At 38.0% G+C, this 28000-nt stretch overlaps 3 protein-coding genes across 4 annotated transcripts; 2 read left to right on the top strand and 1 right to left on the bottom strand.

Annotated features, from left to right (window-relative positions):
* Window positions 1-14: 14 nt before the first annotated feature.
* Window positions 15-8786, top strand: LOC107040486 (nuclear pore complex protein Nup153). The gene is made up of 3 exons (XM_015260583.2): window positions 15-398; window positions 947-5127; window positions 6530-8786. Exons 1-3 carry the CDS (start codon window positions 327-329, stop codon window positions 6603-6605), a joined length of 4329 nt encoding a protein of 1442 aa, XP_015116069.1. The 5' UTR covers window positions 15-326; the 3' UTR covers window positions 6606-8786.
* Window positions 8032-20692, bottom strand: LOC107040487 (WW domain-containing adapter protein with coiled-coil homolog). 2 transcript variants are annotated; one of them, XM_015260584.2, is made up of 11 exons: window positions 20274-20692; window positions 19764-19797; window positions 18964-19204; window positions 16183-16268; window positions 15977-16057; window positions 15672-15894; window positions 13052-13758; window positions 11724-11865; window positions 11398-11624; window positions 9894-10021; window positions 8032-9788 (listed from the first exon to the last, which is right to left on the bottom strand). In XM_015260584.2, exons 1-11 carry the CDS (start codon window positions 20312-20314, stop codon window positions 9710-9712), a joined length of 1989 nt encoding a protein of 662 aa, XP_015116070.1. In that variant the 5' UTR covers window positions 20315-20692; the 3' UTR covers window positions 8032-9709. The 2 variants fall into 2 exon arrangements, with proteins under 2 accessions (XP_015116070.1, XP_015116071.1); XM_015260585.2 differs by lacking the exons at window positions 19764-19797; window positions 20274-20692 and adding an exon at window positions 19295-19366.
* Window positions 20693-20775: 83 nt separating this feature from the next.
* On the top strand, window positions 20776-27886 carry LOC107040485. The gene is given in 3 exon segments (XM_015260582.2): window positions 20776-20925; window positions 22108-24150; window positions 27644-27886. Coding segments are annotated over 2 exon segments (1623 nt in total). The 5' UTR covers window positions 20776-20925; window positions 22108-22637; the 3' UTR covers window positions 27754-27886.
* The last annotated feature ends 114 nt before the right edge of the window (window positions 27887-28000 follow it).

Below are 28000 nucleotides of genomic sequence, written 5' to 3'. Positions count from 1 at the left end.
CATATTTTTTTCCCACGAATTCCTTCACATCTCACCACTCGTCTATTGGATAAATTGGGCCCTAGGTTGCCCTAGGTTGCCCTATGCGGTAGGTGCAGATAGGTGCGTGTTCTGCGCTGTCGTGTGCAGACCCTATCGTAACGCGTGAATAATATATATTTTTTAACAACCCAAGTACCGCCGGTTATGCATAAACGAATATCAAGAAACGTTACCCCAGCGCGCGTGAATGATTATCGCAGTAGAGAAGTACAATAAAAAAATACGCGAGTGATTGTCGGCGGTGAGGAGGGAAATAAAAATCGAATCTTCACTACAAGTGTACAATGGCCAAAAGAAGTTACAACAACTCGGCCGGAAGGCGGGCCCACGGAGGGAAGCCCTACGACCCCAACAACGTGAGTTCAATCAATCATTCGTCACTCTCCAATCGCCAAAAAATCCCAGTGCCAAGAGCCCCCGAATCCCCAACATTTTCCCTGAAATAACGGGTACTGAACCGCTCAATTCGCCCTGAGACACGTCCCTCGCCCCTCAAAACCCACCAGCCGCCTCCAACCTCCAACAATCACCCTAAACTCCTCATCCTCCATCAGCTCGTGATTCATTTTCACCTGTGAACAAAGGCTTCTCCGTTGCGTCTAATTACGAAATATTTGACGTGAGTTTCACATACATAACTACACATATCTACATGTTAACATAACTAGCATTATACCACCCGGACGTGTCAGATCGCGCCAATCCCAGGTTGGGTTATCCCTTATTTCAATTTTCAACATTTAACGGGTCACATTCTGCCCACCTAACCTCAAAGCCATCATGCGGCACGCTCAACTGCGCCACTGAATCCATATCCCAGCCGCCCAACCCCCTATCATTCCCCCCTGGAGTGTCAAATCCCCAACGAAGAGAAATAAATCGGCCCTTTCCCTCTTATTCGCAGTCCTTCGTGAAGAAAATGGCCACAAAAATGACGGACTTCATACCCCAGCGTTTATGGATCAGCAAGTGGTTCAATTCCCCCACGAGCAACGGTGACTTATCCAACGAGGACACTGAAAGTCCAGACGATGTGGGTGAAACAATGCTCCAACCCCCAGCCAAACGTCCCCGAATCAGAATGGACGTGACACATCCCCCAGGAACCTTTGCAATCCAGCCAAGAGCAAGAAATTTAAAGGATCAATATCATCGTGATGAAACTGTAGATTTTTTAGACTCAGAGACAGCTGGGCCGAGTGGCTCACGTTCATTCGTCTCCTCCACGCCAGCTTTCTCCATGAAAATGATGAACTCAAATTTACTGCAATCAGATTTAATCCGACAGCAGCAGAACAACGGTACTGCAAATGGAATAGATGAGAATTCCGAGTCTGGGGAGAGCACCAGTGGCTGTAGCTCCCTGATACCCCAGGCGTCTCGTCAGGATAGTCTCAATCAATTTCATCGAAAGGGACTAGTGGACGACAAGCTATCGTACACGAATCACTTGCAATCCCCTCGATCCCTGTTCATAGAGAGTATCTCAGGTCAGAGGGAGTCCTTGAGCTCCAGAAGACCCAGTTTCAACGTCTCCATGGTCAATAACGAGGGACACCCCTTGGAGAGAGGTGGCAACGTGATGTCATCCCCATTCTACAGTGGTAATATCACATTCGGTGGTGCTAATGCTGCTGGCACAAGTGCAATGAGGCAAAATCGTAGGATCTTGGCAGGGACCAGTGAATTCCAGCTGAGGGTCCCCAGAAGATCATCAGTCCAGGTGAAACCGTCGAATGCAACGGGCGTTGACTCATCAGGTATGAGCCAAACAGCCAAGAGAATTCTGGAGGCACTGGAGCACTTCTCCTCCCCCATATCAGACGCCAAAAAAATACCAGTCAAGACACCAGGGCTCAACTCTACCCTAGCTAGAAAGCGAGGTCGAGACGAGGCTTTTGATCAACCCCCAACGTCCAGAGTGGGATTGAGACACTTAACCAGGGAACTTGCTGTGCCCACAGTGCCAGACATGCTCAAGTTGAAGAGAAGACAGAGATTACAGGACACAACACTTGCTGCTAGGAGAATTATCACAGCTCACAGTGAGCCACCTCCACAAACCCCAACTTCTTCAGCGAGTCAAGAGCCTTCCGAGTACCATTTGAGGTGTGAAAGTGAGAGTCAGAAGTTCTTTGGTAAGCTCAGGGCAACGGGCAAGAAGAAACATGACTTCGAGGAGCCACCTGAGGTTGTTAATCTGCCAAGTATATCGTTGCCAATTACCAGTCTACCCAGCTTTGACATCCCTCTGCCAAAACCCAGCTGTTCAACAACTACTGTCACAGCAACAATAGAATCCAAGTCGTCCTCAACACCCAGCAAGACATTTAAATTCTCGAGTCCTATTAAATTGCAGAATGATAGCACTAGTCCAGTTAAATCAATTAATCACTTCACATTCTCGAAGCCACTGAGCCCGTCTACGAGTGACAGGAGTCTGAAGCAAGGATTGAAGACACCTAGTTCACCTAGTACTCCCACTACTGTTTCAAACTCAATGAACTTTAGTTTTGGATCGAGTCAGGCAGCCCCAGCCACCAATTTCATGTGGTCAGGCTCATCGACAGCTCCAAGACCTAAGCAGATTAAACAGACTGAGAAGAAACAGAAGAAAGACGACGTAGAATTAAAATCTGGGAGTGTCCTGGACGTTCTCAGTACCTTTAAAAAATCATCAGATATTTGGGAATGCAGTGAGTGTTTCATCAAGAATAATCAGAGCGAGGAGCACTGTGCAGCCTGCAAGAAACCCAGGAAAAAGGAGACCTCTGAGAAGCCCTCTTCAGCATCCACGATAATTCTTCCATCACCAGGAGCCTCTGACACTCCATTCGGTGCTCAATTCAAGATGTCGAACGACAAATGGGAGTGCCAATACTGCCTAGTGAGGAATCCAGTCTCCGAGACCAAGTGTGTCTCCTGTATGACACCTAAATCAGAGAAAAAGGCAGAGACCCCGACATTAGCAGCTCCAACACCAATTCTCTTAATTAAATCTGATCTCATGGACAAGTTCAAACCTGCAAAGGACTCCTGGGAGTGTCCTGGGTGCATGCTGAGGAACCCTAGCACCATCATCTCGTGCCCCTGCTGCAACGCCTCGAAGCCCGGTCTTCTGAAGACTCCAGTCCCCAAAAAACCTGAAGAAGTGAAGCCACTAATTCCCACAAATACCAGTAAAACGTGGGAATGCCCTTCGTGCATGGTCAGAAACGACTTGAGTGCAGCCACGTGCGTCTGCTGCACGACTCCAAACCCTCAAGCATCCAGCAAACCTCCAGTGGGATCAACAGCACCAACAATTCCAAGTATATCAGCACCAGCCCCTGGATTTGGTGATAAATTCAAGATGCCTACAGGTTCCTGGTCCTGTGATATTTGTATGATCCAAAATAAATCAGATGTTAATGAATGTGCGGCATGTGGGGCATCGAAACCTGGGGCAACAGCATCTAAATCAAAAGCCAGTGGCGATGCTCTGAAAAACGACTCAGCACCTAAATTCAACTTCGGAATTCCCTCGTCAATAGCTCCAACTTTCAGTTTTGGAATTCCCAGCGATAGTAAATCAGAGGAGAAGCCCAAAACCGATGCTCCAACGAATGGATTCACCTTTGGTGTCCCAGTGACACAATCAAGCCAGTCATTCACCTTTGGAGTACCAAAACCAACTCAGGAGCCTGCGAAGACAGCGAGTTTTACATTCGCAGCCCCCAAGCCTGTGGAGCCTTTCAAATCAGAGGAGAAAAAACCAGAGATCCAGACACTCTTCAACAATATCAGTGACACTAAAGTTGGGTTTAGCTTCAGTAAGCCAGCAGAGACGAAGCCAGAAACTCCAAAGGAGCACAATCCCACTCCAGTCGTGGAAGTGGAGAAGGCAGAGCCTGTGAAATCAATCTCCTTTGGTACACCAATACCAACATTAACGACGGAGAGCCCACAGAGTACTCCAGCAACGACAGCAGCAGCTTCAACCCCAAGTTTATTCACATTCTCGAAGCAGCCTGTGTCGACGACTCAATCAGCCCCAGTCCTCACCTTCGGGCAGTCCACAGCGCCAATGGGGCAGACGATAACCCCGAGTATATCACAGGAGGCTCCAAAGACATCTGAAACTTCTGAATCAGTCAGCAAGCCAGTCCTCACGTTTGGAAAGTCAGAGTCTACACCTGCACTCTTTGGTGACACTACCACTGAGAACAAGCCACTCCTCACATTTGGAGCACCAGTGATCAATAACTCTGAGAAACCTGCATTCCCTGTGGAGAAAAAATTCCCCAGCTTCGGTACGATTGAGCAGAATCCTCGTGGCTTCTTTGGAAATGGTGGGGAGAAGCCCATGGCCAGTGCTCCAGCACCAGCTTTTGGGGTTCCTTCAGTGGCTAGCACAACGGCAGCTGCAACACCAGCCACACCAGCTCTGTTATTTGGATCTTCTTCTAATTCAGGGTCAATGTTTGGTAATGCTACACCGAATTTTGGAGCTCCCAGTTCAGCCAGTGCTCCCATGTTTGCTTCTCCAAAGCCAGCAGAACCTGCGCCTCCAGCTACTCCAGGGCTTTTTACGTTTGGGGCGCCTTCTGGGGCACAAACGACTCCTCAAGCCAGTGGAGGGTTCAATTTCGCTGGGAATAATGGGGCCAAACCTGTTTTCGGGTTTTCTGGGAGTCAAAGCACGCCACAACCTGCGGCTGGTGGGTTCGGAGGGTTTGGGGGGCCAACACCTGGCATTACTGCTGCACCAACTCCAGCCTTTGGGTTCAGTGCACCTAAGAATGAGGCGACGCTGTCCTTTGGACAGACTCCAAGCACTCCTGCTTCGAGTATATTTGGGAATAGCCAGCCATCGCCTGCTAGCTCCTTTGGGACCTTGAACTCGGGGGCCATCAGCTCTGGGAGCAGTGGAGGGTTCAACTTTGGACCTTCTGCTGCACCACCATCGGCTACTCCTAGTATTCCCTCTTCTGCGTCTACTTCCGGAGGATTTAATTTCTCAGCTGCGGCGTCTGGATTTAGTTTCAATGCTCCTTCTCAACCGTCCTTCAATTTCACTGGGGGCAATGCACCACCTACTTTCAAGTAAGTTCGAGGGTTTTTTTTTTATTTTTTGGGGTTTTAAAAACAGCATACATGGGGAACAGGCGATGTGTGCAGACGGATTCGTAGATTATTTAGGAAATATTGTCGATGAGAGGAAGGTTAGGGGAAGCCTGCAAGAGAGATTTTCTGTAGAAAATTCTATGAGAGCACAGAAGAGATCTCTCGACATTTTCCTCTAACATTATTGATTTCAGAGATATTTATAAAATGTGTTGTTGAATGAATCTCGATGTGGAAATTTTACATAATTTTTGGTAAACTTCCATTTGTTTTGGAATTAGGTATTTTAGGAAAAATCGTCACTAGGCATTTTCGTAGCTAAATGATTTTTCAACCGATTGGGTCTCTTGAAATTTTTACTTCAAGAGAGTATTTTTTTTATTAGTCATAGTTATTTTGACTAATAAATGAGCAGTTATCGTGGGACAATCCATTTTCAAAAATGGAATGTCCCATTTTCATTCATTACCCTGAGAAAAAATATTTTTTCCAAATATTCATTTACTTCAGAAAAGTATTTATTTTTTTTAAATGGAATTTCTCCAATGGAATCATTCCCAGATGAGCCTTATTAGGTTCCAATTATGACAATCATATTGCACTAGAGGATGACTATAGTGTACATGACCTTGGATGAACTCCTTCAATAATCATTCATTCTTTCTAAATTACTTATTTTCTAGAAGGAAGAATTTTGATTAATTTTTCAATATTGATAATTATTGAGGAAGTTCATGCACCGTCATAACTAACATGATCATCTCCTAGAGCAATATAATTCTCATAATTGAAGCCTAATGAGGATTGTCTGAGAATGACTCGACAGGAGAAATATGGTATTGACAAAATAAATACTTCTGTCAAGTAAATGGATATTTGGCAAGAATAGTCTTTTTTTCTCAGCGTAGCCAACAATTGAAGAAAAACTTTGTTACATGCGTACACTCATGCACACACGTACGGACGAGGTCTAAAAGTTGAATTTTAAGACTTTGGATCATGCTGGGTCAATACAACACAAAAAATCCACAACTTAAATTTGCACGACTACAAAGCTTCCATTCGGAAGCAAAAAAATAGACAAAGTACTTGGATATCCTTAATATTTTGAGGGTTACACAAAAGTAAAATAATTCTACTCATCATTGTACTTGGCAATATTTGGAAAATCCATCAAAAGCATCCATTCTCTCCTATTACAAATTAACACGTCACGTTTCGACTTCTTTAGTCTTCACAATTCTCAGTTGAAGAATATTGAGACAAAATCAAAAATTATGTTGTTCCATTCCGAATAACATTTTCAATCAAATGATTTCCCCTCTCCCAATTGCTTTCAATCCTCACAAATTATTAATCAATCATTGTTCATCATTTTCAGCGCAACACCTCAAGCTACAACTCCAACAACCAGGAAGATAAAGAAAGCTGTCCGCCGTATGCCCCCGCGTGCGTGAGTTTCACCACTGGATAAACCAACACGTTGCTTCTAATTCGGTGACCAAATGAACAAAATATACGTACAGTAACTAATTGACGGTGAGTCAAATCCAAAAACTGAAATGAAAGAGTGAGAGAAATAAATGAATCATGAATCGTGGAGGGTTTGATTAAATAGTGAAAATGAATAGCCAATTACTGGCATCAGGCATTTGTGTAGTCGATAGCTTCATGCTGAGTGTAACATTATGCTTGAAGAGGATCCACCTGTACCACGAGAAAATGATCGAGTAAATTATAGAATAAACGAGAGGAATTTCAAAAGGGAAAGTGAAAGAATTAAAAGTAATTGAGACTGGGACTTGACGAAGACGATGACTGACAATGTTAGAGTTAGACAACGGCGTTTATTAGGGTTCAATCAGTGAACGATTGATGAAAAAAATGGAGAGACAACAGTGGCAACTGTTTTCGAACGCCGGCGATTTTATAGACTTTGCCAAGATGGTGAATATAAAAAAAATACGAAGAAAAAAAAGTAAAAAATATGAATGAGGAATTATAAAATTGCGGGTATGCTTGAGTGTCAAGCGTTCTGATACCCAGCTCAGGTAAGTATATAGGCCATTCGCAACGCCACTCTCAACAATTATATTCCCTTCCCCCCATCCCCTGTATTTAATTGTAAAAATTATTTCACATTTTTTTTATTAGATACCCACTGTCGGTTGCGTTATTTAATGAAAAATAGCGAAAAATCATTTGATTTTATGTGATTAAATAAATAATGAGATTTTTTAAAAATCCATCAAATATGTACCCGACAGAGAGCATTATTTTGTTAATTGTTTTTAAAATGGAAATAAATTGTTGCGGGATGACGTTGCGCTGCTAATTTGCATATGGTGGTCTCGAGTCCACTATAGAAGAGACAGTAATTCAGTTATACACTAATATTATATTTTAGTTAGGTATCTCACTCACTCGAGGACAGTCTCACGTGATTAATTATGTTAAAAATGATGAATAAAATTGAATTAAATAGCCGTGACACTGTGCCTTGCAGTTGATGAGAATAAAGGATTAAGATTTAAAAAAAATTGATTAACTGAAGGAGAATGAAAAAAAGTAAGCAAAATAAAAGAGGGATATGTAACATAAATTTACGAAAATGGCATTCGGATAGTACAAAGAGACACGATTTCACCCAATCGTTTCCATTGAGTAGATGAAATTTTATATTTTTTTTATAATATAAAGAAAATGTGAAGAAAATCGATGAAGATAATCCTATTGATAAGTGAAGAAAACAAAACACATGAACTGAATGCCATTTTTGTGTTTAGAATTTAATAAAAGAATAAATAAAATGAATAACAATGTTGAGTGTTTTACCGTAGGAACCAGGTGTATGAATATTATTAATTGAGTAAATACAGAAACAAAAATGAACAGAGAAATCACATTTTCATTGTGTAATGTAAAATAATAGTTTAAAGAATGAAAAAATTATGAGAAACACAAAACTACAGAAACGGTCTTCGAATATGTATTTTTCAGTTTATCTTTCTGATTTTGTCTTTACACGTTCAACTGTAATATTTTCACACGATAGTTTATTTTTTTTTCCATTATCAACTGCGGTTCAAATTCAAGATTATCCAGAAAAAGCAACAACAAAAACTGAAGATTCATTCAGACTGCGAAGATAATAAAAAGTGAAAAATGAAACATTGTTATTGTAAAAAAAAAGAAAAGACCATCATCTGTCTACTTTGTCTTCTAGCAAAAAGTGAAAAGGAAGAAGAAAAATCCTCTTAAATAATAAATAAGAATGTAAAAGTCAATAAACGAGTTCTTTTTTTTCTTGAAAGGATATTACTCGATTTTTATCATTATTTCTTTCATTTATTTCTTAACAACTAAAAAATAACAACATCAATCTAGACGAAAAGTTTCCTTTTTAATTTATTAGCTATTCTTCTTTTGCTCGTGTTTTATTTTCTTTTTTTCTTTTTTCCTTTCTACACCGTTTGTTTCACAAATGGCAATTGGAGCAAAGCCCTACATTCACGAAAAAAATTAATAACTTAGGAAGAAAATCGGTGGCTGCAAGTCGATTTTTTAAATTTATTTATCATCTTTACGTAATTCTTTTTTTCCACGTTTCATCCATAGCAAATACAAAATGGTGTAAATAAATAATTAAATGTGATGATTGTTTCATTTTGTTCATTTGTGTTTTTTCTTCATCGTTCTTTCTTTTAGACCGAGAGTGGCACGAAATTTTTTTATTGAGTTTTACAACAAAAAAAACTTTTCAACTAGTTAAAATGCCGCATCTTAAAGACTTCTTTTTTTTCTTTGTCAAGGATATGAAACATTGACACGTACAACATAGGTAATAATACAAAGACAATTGTGGACAATTCAGATATACAATTCAGTCCAAGTTTTTTTCCCTTTTTGCTTTTTTTTCCTCGTCAATCATTAGTGTGGTGCCGATGAGGCTCGGCCCAAAATTGATTCATTTTTCTACAATATTTTTTTTTCTTTTTAATCGGTTGGATAGGCCTCGTGTGCTTCCCAGAGAGGTGCAATATAAACAGAAAAAATGCTACTAAACAATGCTCCTCCATCCAAAAAAATAGTCAACTAAATTCACAATATTATATTAGTAATTAATTAAAAAATAAAATAGAATAAAAAGTATGAAAAAATGGGAGTTTTGTGATGACAATGATAAAAAGGATTAAACAAATTTGATGTTTACAAAAAAAAATTGATCAAATACCATTGATCACACTCACTGATTCAACATTAAAGCAGTGAAGCATCAGCCCCATCCTCTCTGGGCAGCGCAGTCATCATTCGCTAGATTTTTTTTTACTTTTTTCCATTTTTTTTCATATCACTTCTATTTAAATGATATTATAATTTAGGTACAATCTTAATTACTTCAATATTAATGAGAATATTAATTATGTTTTATTCTTGTTTTCTGTTTTCCTTTTTTTTCCTCTTGCTTGCAATGAATTTAATTAGATTCGTAGGTAATTAATATTATTCAATTATTATTAATTATTAATATTTTTTTTTCTTCTTTATAAAGTCCCTTAAACTAAGAATCGTCAGACATGAAGGAATTTTGGGATTTCAGCTCCTCCAGCGTTTGTATTTGTTGACGGAGAAATAATATCCTGTAAAGAAAATGAATGCAACACAGGATATGAATCCGATGGGAAATGAAAAATTACGGGGTTGTGAGTACTCACTGTACTGAGAGTACTTTTTCAGGTATTTACCTTTGTTCCTGCAGGGTCGCTTGAATTTCGGTCAGCCTCACTATCGATCGTGCAGTCTTTAGTTCCGCGGAGACCCGGGTACACTGTAAACTGCCCATTGTGTGTGCTTCTTCACTAAGTTTTTGCGCCTAATCAAACAGAATCATTCGTTTATTAGTTAATTACCTTGAACATCTTAAAACCTCAACTGAAGTCATTATCTAACAATCGGTGGTGATACTAAAATTAAGTGACCATGACAGATGTAAATTATAAATTTTTATAATATTGGGGCCTTTTGGGGTTTATACCAGCTGCGTCCTCGTAAAAACGCCTGGTAAAATGCAGGTAGGGTTCCATATTCAAGTAGTATAAAAATAACTTGAATTTTGAAGATTAACATCTGAAGCAAATTCTAAACGAACGTTAGGGATTACCAAGTATCTTTTACAATTTAATGCGACCACACTATAGATTCAATCATCAAATTTTTCTCATGTGTGTTTTTAGCTTTATTTAAAATCCATTTTGCACAGAATTATTATTATTTTAAACATTCGTTGTTTATAAATTATTTATAGCAAATGCTCGTAACTTTTCAAAATTGCGATTTTTTAATTTCATCAATCTTCCTCCAAAAGTAAACTCAATTTTTTTTCAGATTTTTAAAATGTTTTCTAACGGTCCAATATCGAGATTCAAATTTAGACCTGTAAAGTTTAACTAATAAAATCATTGTAAAATGTATGGAAAATTGGGGTCAAATGGAGTTAGAACAGCGTCTTACGAGGAAATGAACTTCTTGAGGTTAGGGGAAATATTAAAAACTAGAAATAAATCTCGAAAAATCAGGAAAAACAAAAATTCTATGTCCAATATGAAAACTACCGTCAGCGTCGAACTTTTCTAACAAATAATTTATGTTTCTGCGTACCCGAAATGACATCAGGTCGAAACACCTTAGTGAACCGAGAGACTAGTGTTTAAAAAAATAATTGAGGAAAGAATTTATTGATTCAATTTCTTATACTTATCAAAGTTGGAATTAATGGGAAAAAATGTCAATCAATATCAAAATACTCAACTGGAGTTTATTCATACTACTCTAATGCCTTAGCAATGGCTTTCCAATTCAATTTTAAATACCTTATTATTTTACTTTTTGAAAATCTGACGTCACACTAAATCTAGCTAATGATAATATAACTAGGGATTCGGAGATAGGTCCGCGGTTTCATAATGATAAGATGTTTACTCGATTGCCAAACACATAATCAATATATTCAAATGGAAATGAGTAATTGAAAATACGACAAATGCGACAAAATGAAATTTAAATCTCGCTAATTGACATTATGACATGAGAAAAATTGACGTCACATGACGGTTATTTTTTTCCGACATTACGGATTTCAAAACGTGACGTCATTCTGCATCGCTGATCAAAAACTCACAATGAAATTGAATTCGCTTATGTAGTCCATGAATTACTACCAACTTCATTACCAAATTCCATCAAACTCACTTGTTTTTCTAGTATATCAGCAGGAAAAGCGCGAACATGTTGCGTCAAGTCTTCCCTGTAGTGATTAGCGAGGGATGGTGTTAATGAAGGCGTCAGAGGTGGTTGGACTCTCGACAGAGCTTGAAGACCTCCACCGCTGCCAAGACTGCTAAGAGTACCAAATGAACTGATTCCCTGGAGCGAGCAAAGCCCCTGAACGCTGGAATTTGCTCCTCCGGGACTAGCCACTGTTCACCAAAACCAACAATTGAATAATTAATACAACAATGAGAAGCGTTAACACCTCTCGAAGGATGAAAAATACAAAATCATCACGAAAATCTTACGCTTTCTGGCATCAATGCAATCCTGAGTCTCTGAGTGAGTTGGTGTGGGTGGGCCCTCATTGGCCACATTACCACTAGTATCAACTTTCAAGGGTGCCATCACATCGCTACTACTACCAGCACGCTCATTTCCCCCTGATTGCTGTAATAAAATCACCAGGGGCATCATTTTTAAATGCTCATCACGACTCCCAAAGTACTCTAATCCATTATTTCTAATGACTCTTGGCTTAAGAGATAGATTACTGTGATTAAGAGAGTGGTTTTCATATCGTTTTACGAAGCTCTTTAGCTCATATACGAGGATTACCCGATGAAATTACAGACCATGATCCTAAATGGCTCAATTATGAAGGGTGTCCATGTGCTGAAAATCGTTTGAATTAACAAAAATTCAGTGCAACAATTTTGGCAACCTTAAATAAACTAATGCTTCGTTTATCGGAATCTTATGGGGTTTATTTTTAAATTGATAAATTATCCACTAGAAGAGTCCAATGTAGAAAAATATATGGAATCCAATGGCTAAAAAAACATCTGGGGTAGTCAGGAAAATGATGCGGATATTTGAAACATGAAAAACCCAATAACGTCATGCTACTGCCTCTATTTGTTATATATTATCCATTTTATTGCTGAAAGATCAACTTGAACTGGTTGATTAAAATTTTAATGAACATGGAGAAAAAGTTCCTGAAGACAAGTCGTCAATTTGTCTTATATTCACTGGTACTTATCAAAAAAATTGATCTCAAATTCTCACATTCGTTTCGTTAAAAATTCAGTACCGAAACGATAAAAGGGTTTAAGTCGACTTGACTCCCAGCTGAATTTTTAAAGAATATCTCGGAATCTAAGAGGGATAGCGAAATCTTCGTAATTACCCTTTTCGTAGGTTTTAATTTGCTGTACAAAAAAGGTTATAACAAAAATTTTGTTATCTGCCTTAGATTCCGAGACATTCATTGAAAACTGATCAATAGTTAAAGTCGACTTGAGGATATCCAAGTATCTCTTAGAGACGTGGAAGTGGTTCTTAGAGACCACACTGTAGATTCAACCCCATTTTCAATCATCAAATTTATCTATTAAATCACATGAGAAAATTTTTGTAAAAATCATGAATGTTCAAGGTCATTGAAGTTAGATTTTGCACAAAATTCTTATTTTTTAAAACATTCTTTATTGACAAATTCAGATCTGCAAAGTTTAAATAATAAAATCATTGTAAAATGCCCGGAAATTCAGGGTCAAATGGGCTTCAATAAAAGCATTTCGCTGGAGAAAAAATAGCCAAAATAGAAAAGTAATTGGATATTTGCACTCACCTGTCGAGACAATAAAATAGCGGTTTGAATAGTTTGCAGTGCTCTCTGCGGTGTAATATCCGTCTGCTCCTTACTTCCAGTAATTTGGGATAAAAGCCTAGGTAAACTGGCAAGTGTTACCGGTGGTCCAGGTCCAGCATTAGTATTAGCCGATTGTTGTGTACCAGATTGCTGTGGTGATGTTGCCAATTTTCCTGGTGTCTGTGGTGTTGATGGTGGATGAGATGCTAATCGAGGTAACGCTGTTGCAAGGAGTACAGGTCCCTGTGGCAGTGTGTCATGACCACTCGAATTGAGTGGCTCAGACGTTGGTGTTGAATCACCAGGCGATATATCCATATCCTGTGCCTGTCTCTCAATACCAATATCGAGTTCCCTCGTTGTATCTCTACAATCTCTATCTCTATCCCTATCACGTTCACGCAATTCTCTGTCCCGTTCACGATCACGCATTTCACGATCACGTATCTCACGCTCACGCTCTCTATCACGTAATTCACGTTCTTTTTCACGCTCACGTGTTGCTATTTCGTCTTTACTCGAGCTGCTACCACTACTGCAACTACCACCACCATTATTACCACCACCTGGTCCACTACCACTACACGATGCCCAGTATTCACGTTTATCCGATTGTCGAATTGATGATTTACTGTCGCGTACATTGCTACTGCTGTTTGATCGCGAGTTGGAATGTTTATCGTGACCTAATAAACAAGTATCATTTGTCATTTGTCTTTATTAATTATCATTCGTGGGATTTTGTAATCAATGAAGATGAGAACAATGAGAATATTTCAACTGTAAATGAATAATTCAGTAGTGAAGTGCTGAGGCTAATTTGAAAGCGTCACTCCTTCTTTGAGGGCAAGAATTTCGACTGAACATGGCTTTTGGCATTTTCCTGTCGAATCATTTGTTATGAAGATAATTCAGTGCTCAGTGGGATGTGGAAAATTGAGATTTTCTGGTATATCTTGTCACTTTAGTGGCAAAACGAGCAAAATAATTTCCCCTTCGTGGAGATTCTGAGGAAATAGTAAAACTTTTCAGTGAACTCCTTCCTAGAGGAAAATGAGAGGTCTAGGAGAGATTTCTGTAAAAATTCAGCTATTCCGCTGCATTTAGGAATATTCTTTAAAGACGCAACTGAGATGATTTGAATTAAATGTTGCCTTGTGAGATAATGGTCAAATTCATTAGTTTTCCATCAAAAAATGTCTTCTGACATTTGCCTTTTGAAGCATTTGCTATCAAGATAATTCTATATCTGATGAAATATGGAACATTAATGTTTTCTCGTATGTTTCCTCACTTGAGTAGTGGTTCAGCAATTAATGCGTAGAAATTTAGAGAAAATTTCGAAATCTTTTGTAAGGAACTTTTTTTCTAGATGAAAATAAGAGCTATAAGAGAGGTCTCTACTATAATTCAGTTATCTTTTTTAGACTCTGAAGTATTCCTTGAAATAATCGTCATAATCGTAATAATCAACACTTCTGATTATCGTGCATTCGTCTTGAAAACTAACGATTTTATCAGAAAAATGGACAGATTTCCAACAAAACATGGTGGCCCAACGAGCCAGATCGATTTTACCTCGTTACCTGAGGAAATTCATGCTACAGGAAAATGAGAGGTATAAGAGGGCTACCTACGAAAAATCAATTATCCCTCCTAGATTCAGAAATTCTCTCTAAAGACTCAAGTGAGAACTAATTCGATTTAGATCGTTTTACCTCCAAATAGACTACTAAATGAGAATGGAAACGTCTGATTTACTATTCCTTCATCTCAAAAACAAATAATTCCGTAAGAAAGCTGAAGAAATTTCCACCGAAAAATGGTTCCCCATACTTTCCTCTGAAATGCTTGTTATTAACATATTTCCACAAGAATGGCAAAATGTTGATTTTATTGATATACATTCGAACCTTATGGTTCATTCTGCGAAATTACCTGTCTGTAAGTGAGATTTACAGAAAGAAAGTTTACGAAAATACAACAGAAAAAAAGAGATAAAGGAATAATAATAATCGAGGAATTATATTCACATATCTGATCATTTTTACTTGGATTGGGACTCGATATAAACCTAGAGATTAGATGGAATAGAATTAGATTGTGAGTTTTGTGGATTCAAGAAAATCACTTATTACACGAATCGATTGTACATCAAGGGAGTATAAAAAATTAAATTACCAAATATTCTTGAACAAATTCATGCTACAGGAAAATGAGAGCTATAAGAAAAGTTCCTACGAAAACCCAGTTATCCCCCCTAGATTCAGAAATCCCCTCAAAGTCTCCAACGAGAACAAATTCAATTTAGATCATTTTACCTGCAAATCGTACTAAATGAGAAAGGAAACTTCTGCACTACTATTTCTTCACCTCAAAACCAAACAATTTTACAAGAAAGCTGAATAAATTCCCAACAAAAACTGTCTCTTGAAACTTCCCTCCCAGTTCCCTCGTCGCAGAAATAATTCCACGTCCAACAAAATGTGAAAAATCTACTTGTTCTATTTTACAACTTCACTACTGAATAAATGTCGAGATAAACCATTTTTATGGAAATGAATTGAATGAGTTCAAATAAATGTTTGAAGATACTCACTTGACCTAGATGAATAGTCATTAGATTGACGTTGTCTACTGTCATTCCGTACAATCCACTCACGTGGTTTTTCCCACTGTGACACTTCTGTCTTGCAGTTGTAGTAATACTTTTTACCAGACGAACTCATGTGCTCAGACCAGTCACCAAATCTTGCGGTCCTCTCCATCGCACCACCAGCACCACTGCCACCACCGGCGCCTCGCTCATCACCCCGTTTATCCTATTCCAAATTGTGATGATTAATGAATCCACGAAGAGATGGGATTAGAGAATTATTGGGGTTAGAGTATTGGCATAATTACCTGACAGGAATTGTGGGCTACAGGTTTGCGCAGCGACGACTCTCGAGATGAGTTCGATGACAATTTTATGGGATGTAAAATCTGTGGTTGGAGGAAACGATCATTGAACATGTTATTCAAGGACAGAAGCGAGAGATGACGAGCTGGGGCTAATGAAAAGTCACTTCACCAGCTCGCAACCCAATTGTAATCAATAGAATTCTTACCTCGCCTCCACTCCTATCATGGTTGGTCCTGTGCTCTGAATCCCGACTGTCTCGACTCCTTTTGTCCTTCGGAGATCTTGCACAATCTACACATATATAATTAATGGTTTTAAAGCTGCAATTACACGATTCCATGAGTTTTCATTCGTTTTAAATATCTAGGAGAGCTTCAAGCTTCTTCAAACCCTCGAAAGATCTCGAGAGTGTTCATTCGATATTCCATTTGAATTCAATATTTATGGTCTACATAAACTGTCAATGAAGAAAATGTAATGCCTCAACATTTTCGACTGTACGATCTCTTTAATTTTGGGATATTGAGAACCTTGAAAGGAGCAATGTAAGAAAGGCCAGGGGATTAATATCAGGGACAAGAGAACAATCATTAGTTGAAAGGAACTTCAAGCTCCAGACACCTCCAATTACAAGGTCTTGGGATCAAATGGTGGAATGATTACTGGCTATGAGCATCCATGATCAACTGGAGGATGGAATGAAGAGCTTGCAACCCGCAATTACACTATCTCCTTAATTTTAAAACATTGTAGATAAGTTGAAGCTCCTTTGTATCTTCAATTACAAGATCTTATGATCAACTGAGTCAATATTCACTGCTTGCAATCATCAATGAACAGTAAAAAAGAAAATTTTAAAAATTACAATTTGAGAGATCATGAGATTTTAATGGAAAAAATTATGCAATTTGTAATTTTAAAACATTGTAGATAAGTTGAAGCTCATTTATATTTCAATTACAAAATCTTGTGATCAACTGAGTCAATATTCGCTGCTTGCAATCGTCAATGAACAGTAAAGAATAAAATGATAAAGCATTGAAAGGGGTAATTTTGTAAAACTGAAAGTATTGGAGCAATAATTTGAGAGATCATGAGGTGTCAATAGAAAGGAAATACAATACTATTTTATCCTATATCCGAATATCCACGTCAACTTTATTATGAACATGGGGATGGATATCATAAATTAGAGGAAATCTCAAGCTTCTCAACACCTAGAATGACATAATTTCCAGATTAAATCAGTCAATAATTATTTAAAATCATCAAGCACCGATAATTGACGAAAATAGAAAGTCTGCAATTGCATGATTTATAGAAGTTTCAATCATTTAAAACATTGAAGAGCTGTTTTTCGCTTTCAAGTACAAAATTTTCGGATGAACCGATTCAATATTTGCCTTCTAGAATCATCAATGAACAACCAACAAATAAAAGCAATTAACAAACAGAAAGATGAAGCCTTAGAAGATGCAATTACACTATCTCTTCAATTGTAAATCATTCAAGACGTTAAAGAGAACTCCAAGCTCCATCACATGCTCAATTTCACTCCAATTAATTCAATTCAATATTCAACTTGAATTCAACATTCGTTATCGAGTCCTCAATAAATAATAACTGATGAGATGAGGTGCTCGAAGCGCAAGTACATCTCCAATCGCATGATTTTGAGGTCAACTAATTCGATTCAAATGTTTTAAATTATCAACAAACAAAGGGTAAATAAAATGAAAGGGCTTCAAATATTTTCAATAATAACAATTTCGATGATTCAGGATCACTCGGTATATATTCAATGTGTACTCAATTAAATCTTCGAGAGCAATTAATTCAATTCGAGTATTGAATTGAATTAAACATTCGTTATTCAGTCCTCGATAAACAATGAATGAACAAAGGGAAGAGTTCCAAGTACATGATTTTGAACTCAACGAATTCCTTTTTTACTGTTTTTAATCATAAGTAAATAGAGACGAGAGGCTTAGAAGGCCGACATAACAATAACAATTTCCAGGATTCAAGATCATCCAGAATATTGAAGGAAGTCAATAGTTCATTTCAGCCTAAATTTAATCTTCAAAGTCAATTAGTTGAATTAAACATTCAACTCGAGTTAACCATTCGTCAGCAATATATAAAAAATTAATAAAACGAGAGACTTTGAAAGTTGCCATTACAATAAGAATTTCTATACTTCAGGATCACTCAGAATATTAGCCAAGTCTAAAGTTCCTTTACGAACTCAATTAAATCTTCAAGATCAATTAATTGAATTTAATATTCAACTTAAATTAAACATTAATAAGCATATTTAAAATCAATCTATTTCATTCAACGAACGAGTGAATTAACTTTAAAAACAATAAAAATTTCCACAATTGTGAATATGAAAAAAATCTAAGACTCCTCCACAAGCTGAATTAAATCTCCAAGATCGATTACTTCATTTCAGTTGTCAACTTGAATACAAAATTCGTTATTTAGCCCTCATTAAACAATAAATTACCAAAAGAAAGAGCTTCAAAAGCTCAGAAACCCTCGAAGACTAGGGTAAATAGGTCAATTTCTGAACAATTTCAACTTGCATTGAATATTCCATAAATAAAATGAAAATTGTACTGATTATTTCACCTTTCAATAATATTACTCCTGTATAATCATGTGATCAATTATTTTTTCCATTGATCACCATTTAATAAATAAAAAAAATCGCCCAGTCGTCCAGAAATTAGGGGTTTCGGCTGCATTAAACTATTTCTTACAATAATTATTCTATATTTTGTTATTTTCATTTCAAATAATTTTTTTCTGCTAATTAAAGCATTCTTGAAGGTATGGAAACCATCATATCCCCATTCAGGTGATTTTTTTATTTCAGATCCTGGCACGAAACTTGAATGTCCCTTAACCGTCCAGCAACTGGCCTGTTCATTCTCCACACTCATCATTCCCATAATTTTGGGTAAAAAAAAATACTCACCGGAATACTTGTCCCTAGAGGAGGATAACTTGTAGTCTCTATTTTCTCTCTCCTTCTTGTATAGAGGTTTGGATGTGTAGCTACGTGGACTGTCACGATCAACAGCCATGCCCATACCCAATCCACCAGCTGGGCTGTAAGAATTGCCATTTGGTGAGTCTCGCATACGTCCCTCGTAACGTCCATCTGATGACACTGCCGACGAGGAGTAGCCACCCTTAGAACTGCCGTATTTGGCGTTCTGCAAAAAATCCAAAAACGAGAAACCCTCAATAACATTTTTAAATTCAGCCCCGATGACAATCAACAGATAACAACAGCATTCAATTACTTTTTTCCGGGCGAATCTCATGATCTATGGAATATTATCAGCATCCAAATACTCAGTCAAACTACTATTGATTTTTCGTAGATTGAGGTTATGTTCGACGAAACTACATATTCCCATTATGCTTTTTATTTACTCCAATCCAATTGAACTGTATCCAGCCTCTACTAGTGCTTATTAATCCCAACGTCTCGAACAATCGAGTGAATAATTACTAATTGTAATGAGTTTAAAGACGAAACGAGGATTCAATGTAGAAAGATACAAAGGGAGTTGCGAAAAAAATCAATTCTGTTGCGATAAATGGCTCTCACGTAAACCCCAAAATCCACGATATAATCCCCCCACAATATTGCTAAATCATTATCGAGACGATTCTACATCCCCTAATGAACAATCCATGGACTAGAATAACTTGTATATGAAATCATCATGAAACATCCCGAGATCCGACGTTTGACTTGATATTTACCTGATAGGGATGGGTCTGGTGCTTTTCAAAGTACCTGAAATCACAAGAACAAATTTTTTAAATTACTAAACAATAATTGCCATTGGAAAAAAATCATTAATTAAAACCAATCAATGTGGGAGGAGGGGAGGGGAGTTGTTGAATTAATTAAACATAAGAAAAGTCAAACGATCGTAGGAGAATGGGATAATTGGTCTCGGATAATGCAGACTTGGAGGAGTGGGAAGGAATAAATGAAGGTAAGACAAGAGAAATCATAAAGAGAAAATGCCATTAATGCCAAAAAATGCACCTCCGTAAACAGGAAAAAAATGAAATTTGCATTATCAAGAGTTCGGAATAAATAGAAGTGAGTAATTGATGGGACACAAGTGACTCGACGACGAAAATAATAAGTCAATGATGTTTGGTAAGGTAAAGAGAGAATGGATTTTTTGCAAGGAGGGGAAAAAAATATAATTTGAGTGGATAGAGAGAAGTCAAAGTCTCTCAAGTTGTTGGGAGCCCTACCCATCGCTGATCCTTTGTGGTTTCCTCGCATGCATTACCATCAATGCCAGTGTCTTTGGAAAATTCGCGGTCTCAGATTAGTATTATTCAACTCTAATTCAATGTCATAAAAACAACATTAACGCTTATTTAACAGTCAACTTTCTTTCTACCCGGACGCCATGTCACATACGTGAAACGGGCCGCAGTACCAGTGTATCCCAGAGCCAGCGCAGTCAAATCTCCGTAACAGCAGCGATTTTATTGGTAACACGGAGGTGATATGGGGTCACTGGGGCACCCCAGTGTCCCCTCATCATCCAAAAAATACCGAAAATCCCCCAATAATTCTTCCCACTTTCATTATGTCAATTTCTCCAAGAAAATATCCCCAAAATATAAGTTTATAACGATTGTCTAATCACCCGGACTTTGACGACCATTTGTTGGGACATCTGCTGGGCTTTCTGGGAACTCTAAAATCGAAGGGTGCTGCGCCCTCATTAATCGTTGTGTATGTGTCGTCTGCACGTGTGCAGTGTACGTCTATTTTTTAATTCCATTGATTCTTTTTCAAACCAAAACAAGTCGAAAAATTGCGCATTTATTCCCAAATTACTCGTAAATAATTCGTCTCAAGATCGGTATTACCCTTCACCTCCAGACATAATCGGTGAGTACATCAATTTCGGAGCAACGAAACCCCAAACAAACCTCCAGAGGCCCTAACAATCTAGAGCTGCAAACAGCCCCCGAAAAAGGCTTTAGAAAATGAGAAACCCATCGTTAACGTACTAGTGGCTAATTGTTTTTTTAATCGATAGATATTAACTTGTAGATCAAATTTTCCTGATTGCTTTTCGCATTTTGAGTGGGGCGGATATATGAAAAACACTAAAAAAGATTCTGAAAAGCTCTTTTTCGCAAATGATGAGAAAATAGTAAATTTGAAATGTTTTCTTTAAGGTCTCAATGACTTCTATACTTGACAAAAGTCTTATGTTTTCTCGATTATTCATGTCCTAAGCTAGTAATTTCAATTAGTTTATAAATGCTATTAAAAAATGGAAGTAGTAGTAGTTTTTTCTCACCGATCGATAGTTTTTAACATTTAGATGAAATTTTCTGAATAGTTTTCATGTTTTTGGACGATGCATTTATAAAAGAATGATAGTAAAAGACGGAAACCTATGACAACTGTGGTTCGTCAGCAGTTCTTCAGTTGGCAGAGTGGGGGTAAGGCAAACCCACGTTAACGTCAAGGAGTGGTGGAAAAGACGATTCCATTCATCAGAACAGAAATTATTCTTCAACCTTTCATGTATCAATATTTTAAAAACTTCGTCTTCTTTGGTTTTTTTGTATTTTTTACTCTTTGATTATTCTCGATATATTGAGAATTTGATATTCCCCACGGACAAAATCCAAAAACATGAAAACTACATATAAAATTCCATCTAAATGTTGAAAGCTATCGATCATCAAGAGAAACAGCCAATAGTACTTTTACTTTTTAATATTTATAACCTAATCGAAATTAATAGCTCAGGACGTCTCTAATACAAAAAACCCAAAAAACAAAAAATGTAGAACTAATTGAGATCTTCAAAAAGGCATTCAGTCAAAAATTATAAAAAGTTGACCATTTCCTCACAATTTGCGAAAACGGCCTTTTCAAGGCCTTTTTATTGTTTTTCCTAACTGCGCCCCACTCGAAATGCAAAAACCATTAAGACAGTTTGACCTACGTGTCAATATCTATCGATTAAAAAAAAATTAGCCACTTGTACGCCAACGATCACTACCAAACGCAAATCAGGGCTGTTTGCAGCTCTAATCCTCCACTCATCACCAGTCTCCCTCGACATGGAAGAGACATCTGCCTGGTACCCGAGCTTCGAGGCGACCCTCTGCTCGTCGGTGGGCAGCAGGAGTCACCAGGTCCTCGAGGACATGCTATCCCTCTACGTAAACAACATCTCAAAAGAGACGAACCTCTGCTACACCTTCCCCCAACGAGCGTCGGCCCTCAGCTCCCAGATGAGTCGAATGCTGACATTCTTCTACTTCTACTGGCTAGACATAAAAGACGACATGCACGACTATCGTCCCTACTTCGACAAACTCTCCGACCTGCTCTCCCTCTACCTGGACATGGAGTTGACCTCGAACCCCGGGAACACCTGTGCAAGACTCGTCAATGTCCTCCACGTATGCCTGAGTCACTCCCCAGAGCACATAACCAGAGTCCTCATGCGCTCCAAACTAATGAAGAACGAGTATTCGAGCATTTGCGAGCCAATTTTCAATAGATTCATCTCCACCAAGTGGGAGATTGATTCACCGACAACGGAGAGGTCCTACGCATAACAATTACTCACCCTGATGCTCTGGAAGGGGCTCATAAAGGGAAAAGTCGAGGAAGAAACTAGGATAAATGAACTTGGGGTGACTCTGCTGGGTCCCCAGCCCCCGAAGACGACATTCTACTGTGAATACCTTAAATTCCTACCCTCAGCTCCTCCATCCACCAACTCGACCCTCTGGTACCTCCAGCAGAACTCGTTTGACGTGAATAAAGCCTGTGCAGACTTGCTCACCTACGAAGACGATCTCAGTAACAAAAAAATCGAGGAAACCTGTGATAACGACGTTTACGAGGTTCCCTAGCACGAGGTCTCCTGCTTCAAGGCAGGAGTACTGAAGACTCTGTCTCGCAGATCCATCGTCACCAGACGTCCACGAAGACTCAACAAAAACACACACAGATGCAAAGACGCCTCCCAAAACGACAAGAGAAAGAAGGGAGTGAAGGAGAGGAAGGGTCTCACGTGGTTGAAGAACCTTTTGGATCGTGAGAGGAGTAGAAAGCAGTCGAATAAAGTGGAGATTGTCGATGCCCACAGCACAGGGAGCTGCGAGAGTCGAGTCGAGAAGCTGATGAATATCTGTGGGGACGAAGAGAGAGCCCTAGAAGCTCCTGGAGGGAGTGAGGAGAAGACAGAAAAATGTCTGAACTATTCAGTCGACATGTGTTCTGTGTCAACTACTGTGTCAGTAACCGAGGACATGAGCCCTGGGGGAGGGATATTCTGGGATGACGCTAATTTGTCCAAGGACGAGGCCCATTACGAGCTGGATTTTGACGATTTCAGAGAGTCTGTGAAGAAGAGGAACTTCGAGGATATGGCAGAGCCTGGGGGATCGATGGAGGGTAATAGTGAGAGGATTGACGAGAGGGAGTACTCGATAACGAGTAATTACTGTGTCGATGGGTACGAGAGTATTTCGATGATGGAGAGTATTTTTAATGATGATATTGATGATCAGAGAGCATTGGATAGGGCGCCGCCGTCCACGATCAAGAGGAATACGACGAATTGGAGTTATTTGTTTGATTATCATCTTGCTAATATCGATGATCCTGGGGATGCTGTGCTACTGGGGAAGACTATTAAACTCGTTGGTCCTCGTGGTGGGAATTATGGGAGGGAGTGGACGTCTTCGTTGAAGAGTGGCCCTGGGGTTGAGGCGGGGAAGATGAGCCCTGAGGACGTGTTGGGTGCGATGGAGAAGCCTTTTGATGGTGCCAAAGGTGAAGAGTACAGTTTAGGACGGCCTGAGAGTCGCCAGGATGTGAGGGATATACTCGTTTGCCAAGGGATCATTCCTGATGTTAGTGATTCTGCCTTGTCCAGTGTATCTTCCACAACGTCGAGCTGTGCCAGTCACAGCCAGTCCTGTCTTCCTTCTGTTTCGAGACAGATTACACATGTTACTTCGGAACGATTTGATAAACCGAGATCTTCCTTTAGCAATGGTTTTGAGGAACCTGGGGTCAAGAGGATAAGGGTCTCACCACCGAAGATTGGGGACAGCAGGAAGATGTTGTTTGAAGGTATGGGGATTTTTTTAAGGGGAGTAGAGTGTTTTTTGGCTCAGTTGTTTGTGGTCGGGTTCGGTGGGGGTCAATCGATAGACACTCGTTAATTATTTCGGACCGATGATTGATGTCCACGGGGGAGCACTGTACACGAGGCATTCGTGTGCTCTTGTTGATTATTTAGGAACCATTTTGGGTTAATAATTCATTTAGGAAAATTCTTTTGAGTTATTAATTCGTGAATTGAGGGCAACAATGAAGATAATAATAAAATATAATCGTCAGTGAAGATGAAAGCTCAAAGATGTGGGAGACACCGGGGATGGATATATTTTTGATTATTTGAAGACTATTTTGAATTGAGAAGTTATTCAGGATCATTATTAACACGACTATTTGTAGTTAATAATTTATTTGGAAAATTTCTCTTGAGTTAATTCATGAATTGGAGGGAACAATGAGTGAATTTGCACACTGGGGTGCCGATTACAGGCATTTTTTCGTTGCCGTCCCTTGGCTATGTTTGAAGTAAATAAATAAAAATTCTGACGATAATCCAGTTATTTTCCAGGAGTTGGAATTAATAAAGAATTTATCAAAGTATAAATTATCCCAACGTTTCGACTCCTAGGAAGGCCTTATCAGGAGATTTCTTTATTCTTCTTAGGCTCGTTTGCACCAAGTTGCACCAGTTAAGGTTCGGAATAAATAAAAATAATCTGCAGATCAATTTCGATCGAAAGTTCATCGAAGGTATTTTACTAAAAAACGTGGTGTATCGATGTATCATCACTATTTGCCAATAATACCACTGATTATGAAGTATTTAGTTTACTCTGCGACGAATTCCTGAAATTCTCCAACTGCAATAAATTTACTGCAGATCTAAATTTATTCCGACGATTGATTTAGCCAACAGGGCTTGGTGCCACCGGCCCTAAGCCGATTGAAAAAATATATTTTCATATACGAAATTGAACTGATTAAGCATTTTTTTCTTCTACTAATATATCCTTGAAAATTCTGTGCAAATGCAAAAGTTTTGTGAAACATTGTACTTTTTAGAGATTTTTTTTTCATACTCGCCCACCTCCATATGACCCCTATGATCCTTATTCTGACCCTTGTGACCCTTCATTGTAGAGTATTAATTTCGAGTACCAAATTTTTATTACCAGAGGTCAATTCGAATTTTTATAATATCGAGAGATACGACTTTTATCAGTGTAGTAATTGTTCTATGAAAATTTATGTTTTTATTATTCACTACACTAATATACGGAGCAAACTAAAAGAAAAAAAATGAAAAAGGCTGCAATAAGAAAATATCACATTTCCTTAGGATTTTCTTCATTTTTACAGAGTTTTCAGAGATATGTTAGGGGGAGAAAAGCAATAGGATCACAATTGCAAGAAAAACCTCTGTTGCTCATATCATCTATGAATCTTATCACATCTTGTTTCTCCGGAAAAAAGAAGATTCTTGGAAAAAAATTTTTTTTTTGTGGTCACGAAAAAATGCCTCCAACTCTAATGCACACAGAGCGATATTTATTTATTTGCATTAAATAAACTCGATTGGTGTGCTTTTTGATTATTTCAAGTTTTCTTTATAATGAGAATTCATCAAGGCCAATTATTTTGAGTTATTGATTCTTGAATTGGGGGCGGCCATGAAGATAGACTCATCAATGAAGATAAGAGCTAAAAAGTGTACGGAAAATCTAAACATGGAGTTTAATTGTCTCTGAATAATTACAGATGCAATAAGGGATTCTCTAGAAAAGGCTAAGAACGCCTCGGTAAGATAATCAATAATTGAAATAAATTACTTTGAGACAAGTGGGGTGAAATATGTACATTTGAATTTTATTTTAATGTCAAGGAAATCCAAGTAGTTGGGCTCATTATGTTCATTGACACATTCTGAATGGAATGTCACTTCTGTAGCAGAATTTTCACATCACTAAATCAGTGATTTAAATAGTCATAAAGTTTCATTAGTGGATCTATTCCCAGAATGGATCCACAATGACTAGATGTTGAGATTACACGGAAAGTTTGATTTAGGAAATGTTTATGAACTAAGCTATTAGAAGTATTTAACCATGGCTATCATTAAATGATTTTTTATTTCAATTGAGTCTTTCAAAATGTGCTTCACTTGGCAGAACTCTATTAATCTCATTCAAGTAGAATTCTACACTCGTCTTAATGAGGATACGCAACTATTTCGACAATTTTTTTTCTGTTGAAATCCTAAAAAATCGGAATTATTTCATTTTTATTTGCCGTTGTTGACCACAATTTGCATCCAAATTATTCGTGACCATCATTTTTAGTTAAAAAATCTGTGCGTCATATGACCGTCATTTTTGGTCATATAACGCGTTCTGAAAAATAACAGGCATTTTGCATCTCTAGTTATATCTGCGGCAAAATATACAATTATATTAATTATTATTTTTAAATTGGAATTATTGTATTTTTATTTGCTGTTGTTGACCACGATTTGCTTCCAAATTATTTGTGGTCACATAACGCGATCTAAAAAATGACGGTCATATGACGCACAGACTTTTTAAGGATGTTCTACACCCTTTCTGCTAAAATTCACGTTTTTTTAATTTTTCTGGCAAACTTACGATGGAATTGACGTGAAAAAATATAACGTTTTTGCGTTTTGTCATTATTTAATGACTGACGAAATTTTAAGGTGGTGCGAACATTTTCCTGCGTTTTCTCTAAACTTTTAAAAAGAATGACAAACCACAAAATCGTTATATTTTTTCACATCACTTCCATCGATAATTTGCCAGAAAAATGAAAACAACGTCAATTTTGGCTAAAAGGGTGTCGAACATCCTTAACTAAAAATGATGGTCATAAATAATTTGGAAGCAAATTGTGGCCAACAACGGCAAATAAAAATAAAATAATTCCAATTTTAAAATAATAATTAATGAGCAATATCCAAGATATATGATGTGTAGATTTGGTCATATAACGCGATCTAAAAAATGACGGTCATATGACGCACCGACTTTTTAACTGAAAGTCATGGTCATTTTGCATCTCTACTTGTATCTGCAGCAAAATATATAATACCTGAGATATATGCTGAACAGAAGTGTGAACCTTAAATCCCGCATATATCTTGAATATTGCCTTTTCCAAAAATATATCTTAGCATTGGCGATAAATCTCATATAATGCTACATATAATTTAGATATAATCACCGGGGATATATTTTTTCCACGCGGTTCACCACTTGGATAGTCTTCACACCGCACTGAGTTGTTGACGAAAGTAATAATAATTTCTTCTTCTACTTGATAAAGAGGTACCTTTTCCGGTTCCCAAAGCGTCTAGACAAAGCTGAATCGATAATTTTTTTCCGACCCACATGAATATTAAAAAAAAGTCAAATGTTATTTTTATTTTTCCACCCTACTTCCCCTCCTCATGAATCGAAACATTTGATAAATCGAGAAATTATACTTTCAGTCTCATCCAACGTGCAGCATAACGTGAAATCAATTGGAGGGTGGCCAGAAAAGTTTCATCAAACCATCGCGTTCAGTTTCGTGCAACAAGAGAAGCAAAAAACAAACTAAAGCGAATCTCAAGGAAAAACTTATGATGATAAAATGGCTTATTCAAGTTGCCAAATGGTTGAAAATACTATGTAGTCAGCCTCTGTAATCCTCACTTAATTGTAAGCAATACAATTCCACGTGTATACGTACGTAAGAATAAATACATTAAATATTGTATACTGGAATAATGTGAATAATGTTAATGGAGAGTATCATGGGGTGGGAAAATTCACGGGGAAAATTGTGCGCGTGCGCTCGATGAATT

The sequence above is a fragment of the Diachasma alloeum genome, unplaced genomic scaffold (genome assembly GCF_001412515.2).
Source record: "Diachasma alloeum isolate Michigan unplaced genomic scaffold, Dall2.0 Dall_scaffold_00336, whole genome shotgun sequence".
Lineage (NCBI taxonomy): Eukaryota > Metazoa > Arthropoda > Insecta > Hymenoptera > Braconidae > Diachasma > Diachasma alloeum.
The sequence above is the reverse complement of the archived record's forward strand: the minus strand, read 5'-3'. Positions and strand labels throughout refer to the sequence as shown.

Bases quoted from the DNA above. Each gene is read 5' to 3' on its own strand.
- LOC107040486 (XM_015260583.2), top strand. From the start codon at position 327: ATGGCCAAAAGAAGTTACAACAACTCGGCCGGAAGGCGGGCCCACGGA. The intron at 399-946 runs GTGAGTTCAATC...TCTTATTCGCAG, and splicing joins AGCCCTACGACCCCAACAAC to TCCTTCGTGAAGAAAATGGC. The intron at 5,128-6,529 runs GTAAGTTCGAGG...CATCATTTTCAG, and splicing joins AATGCACCACCTACTTTCAA to CGCAACACCTCAAGCTACAA.
- LOC107040487 (XM_015260584.2), bottom strand. From the start codon at position 20,314: ATGGTAATGCATGCGAGGAAACCACAAAGGATCAGCGATGG. The intron at 15,895-15,976 runs GTAATTATGCCA...AATTTGGAATAG, and splicing joins TAGCCCACAATTCCTGTCAG to GATAAACGGGGTGATGAGCG. The intron at 13,759-15,671 runs GTGAGTATCTTC...CTTGTTTATTAG, and splicing joins TGACTATTCATCTAGGTCAA to GTCACGATAAACATTCCAAC.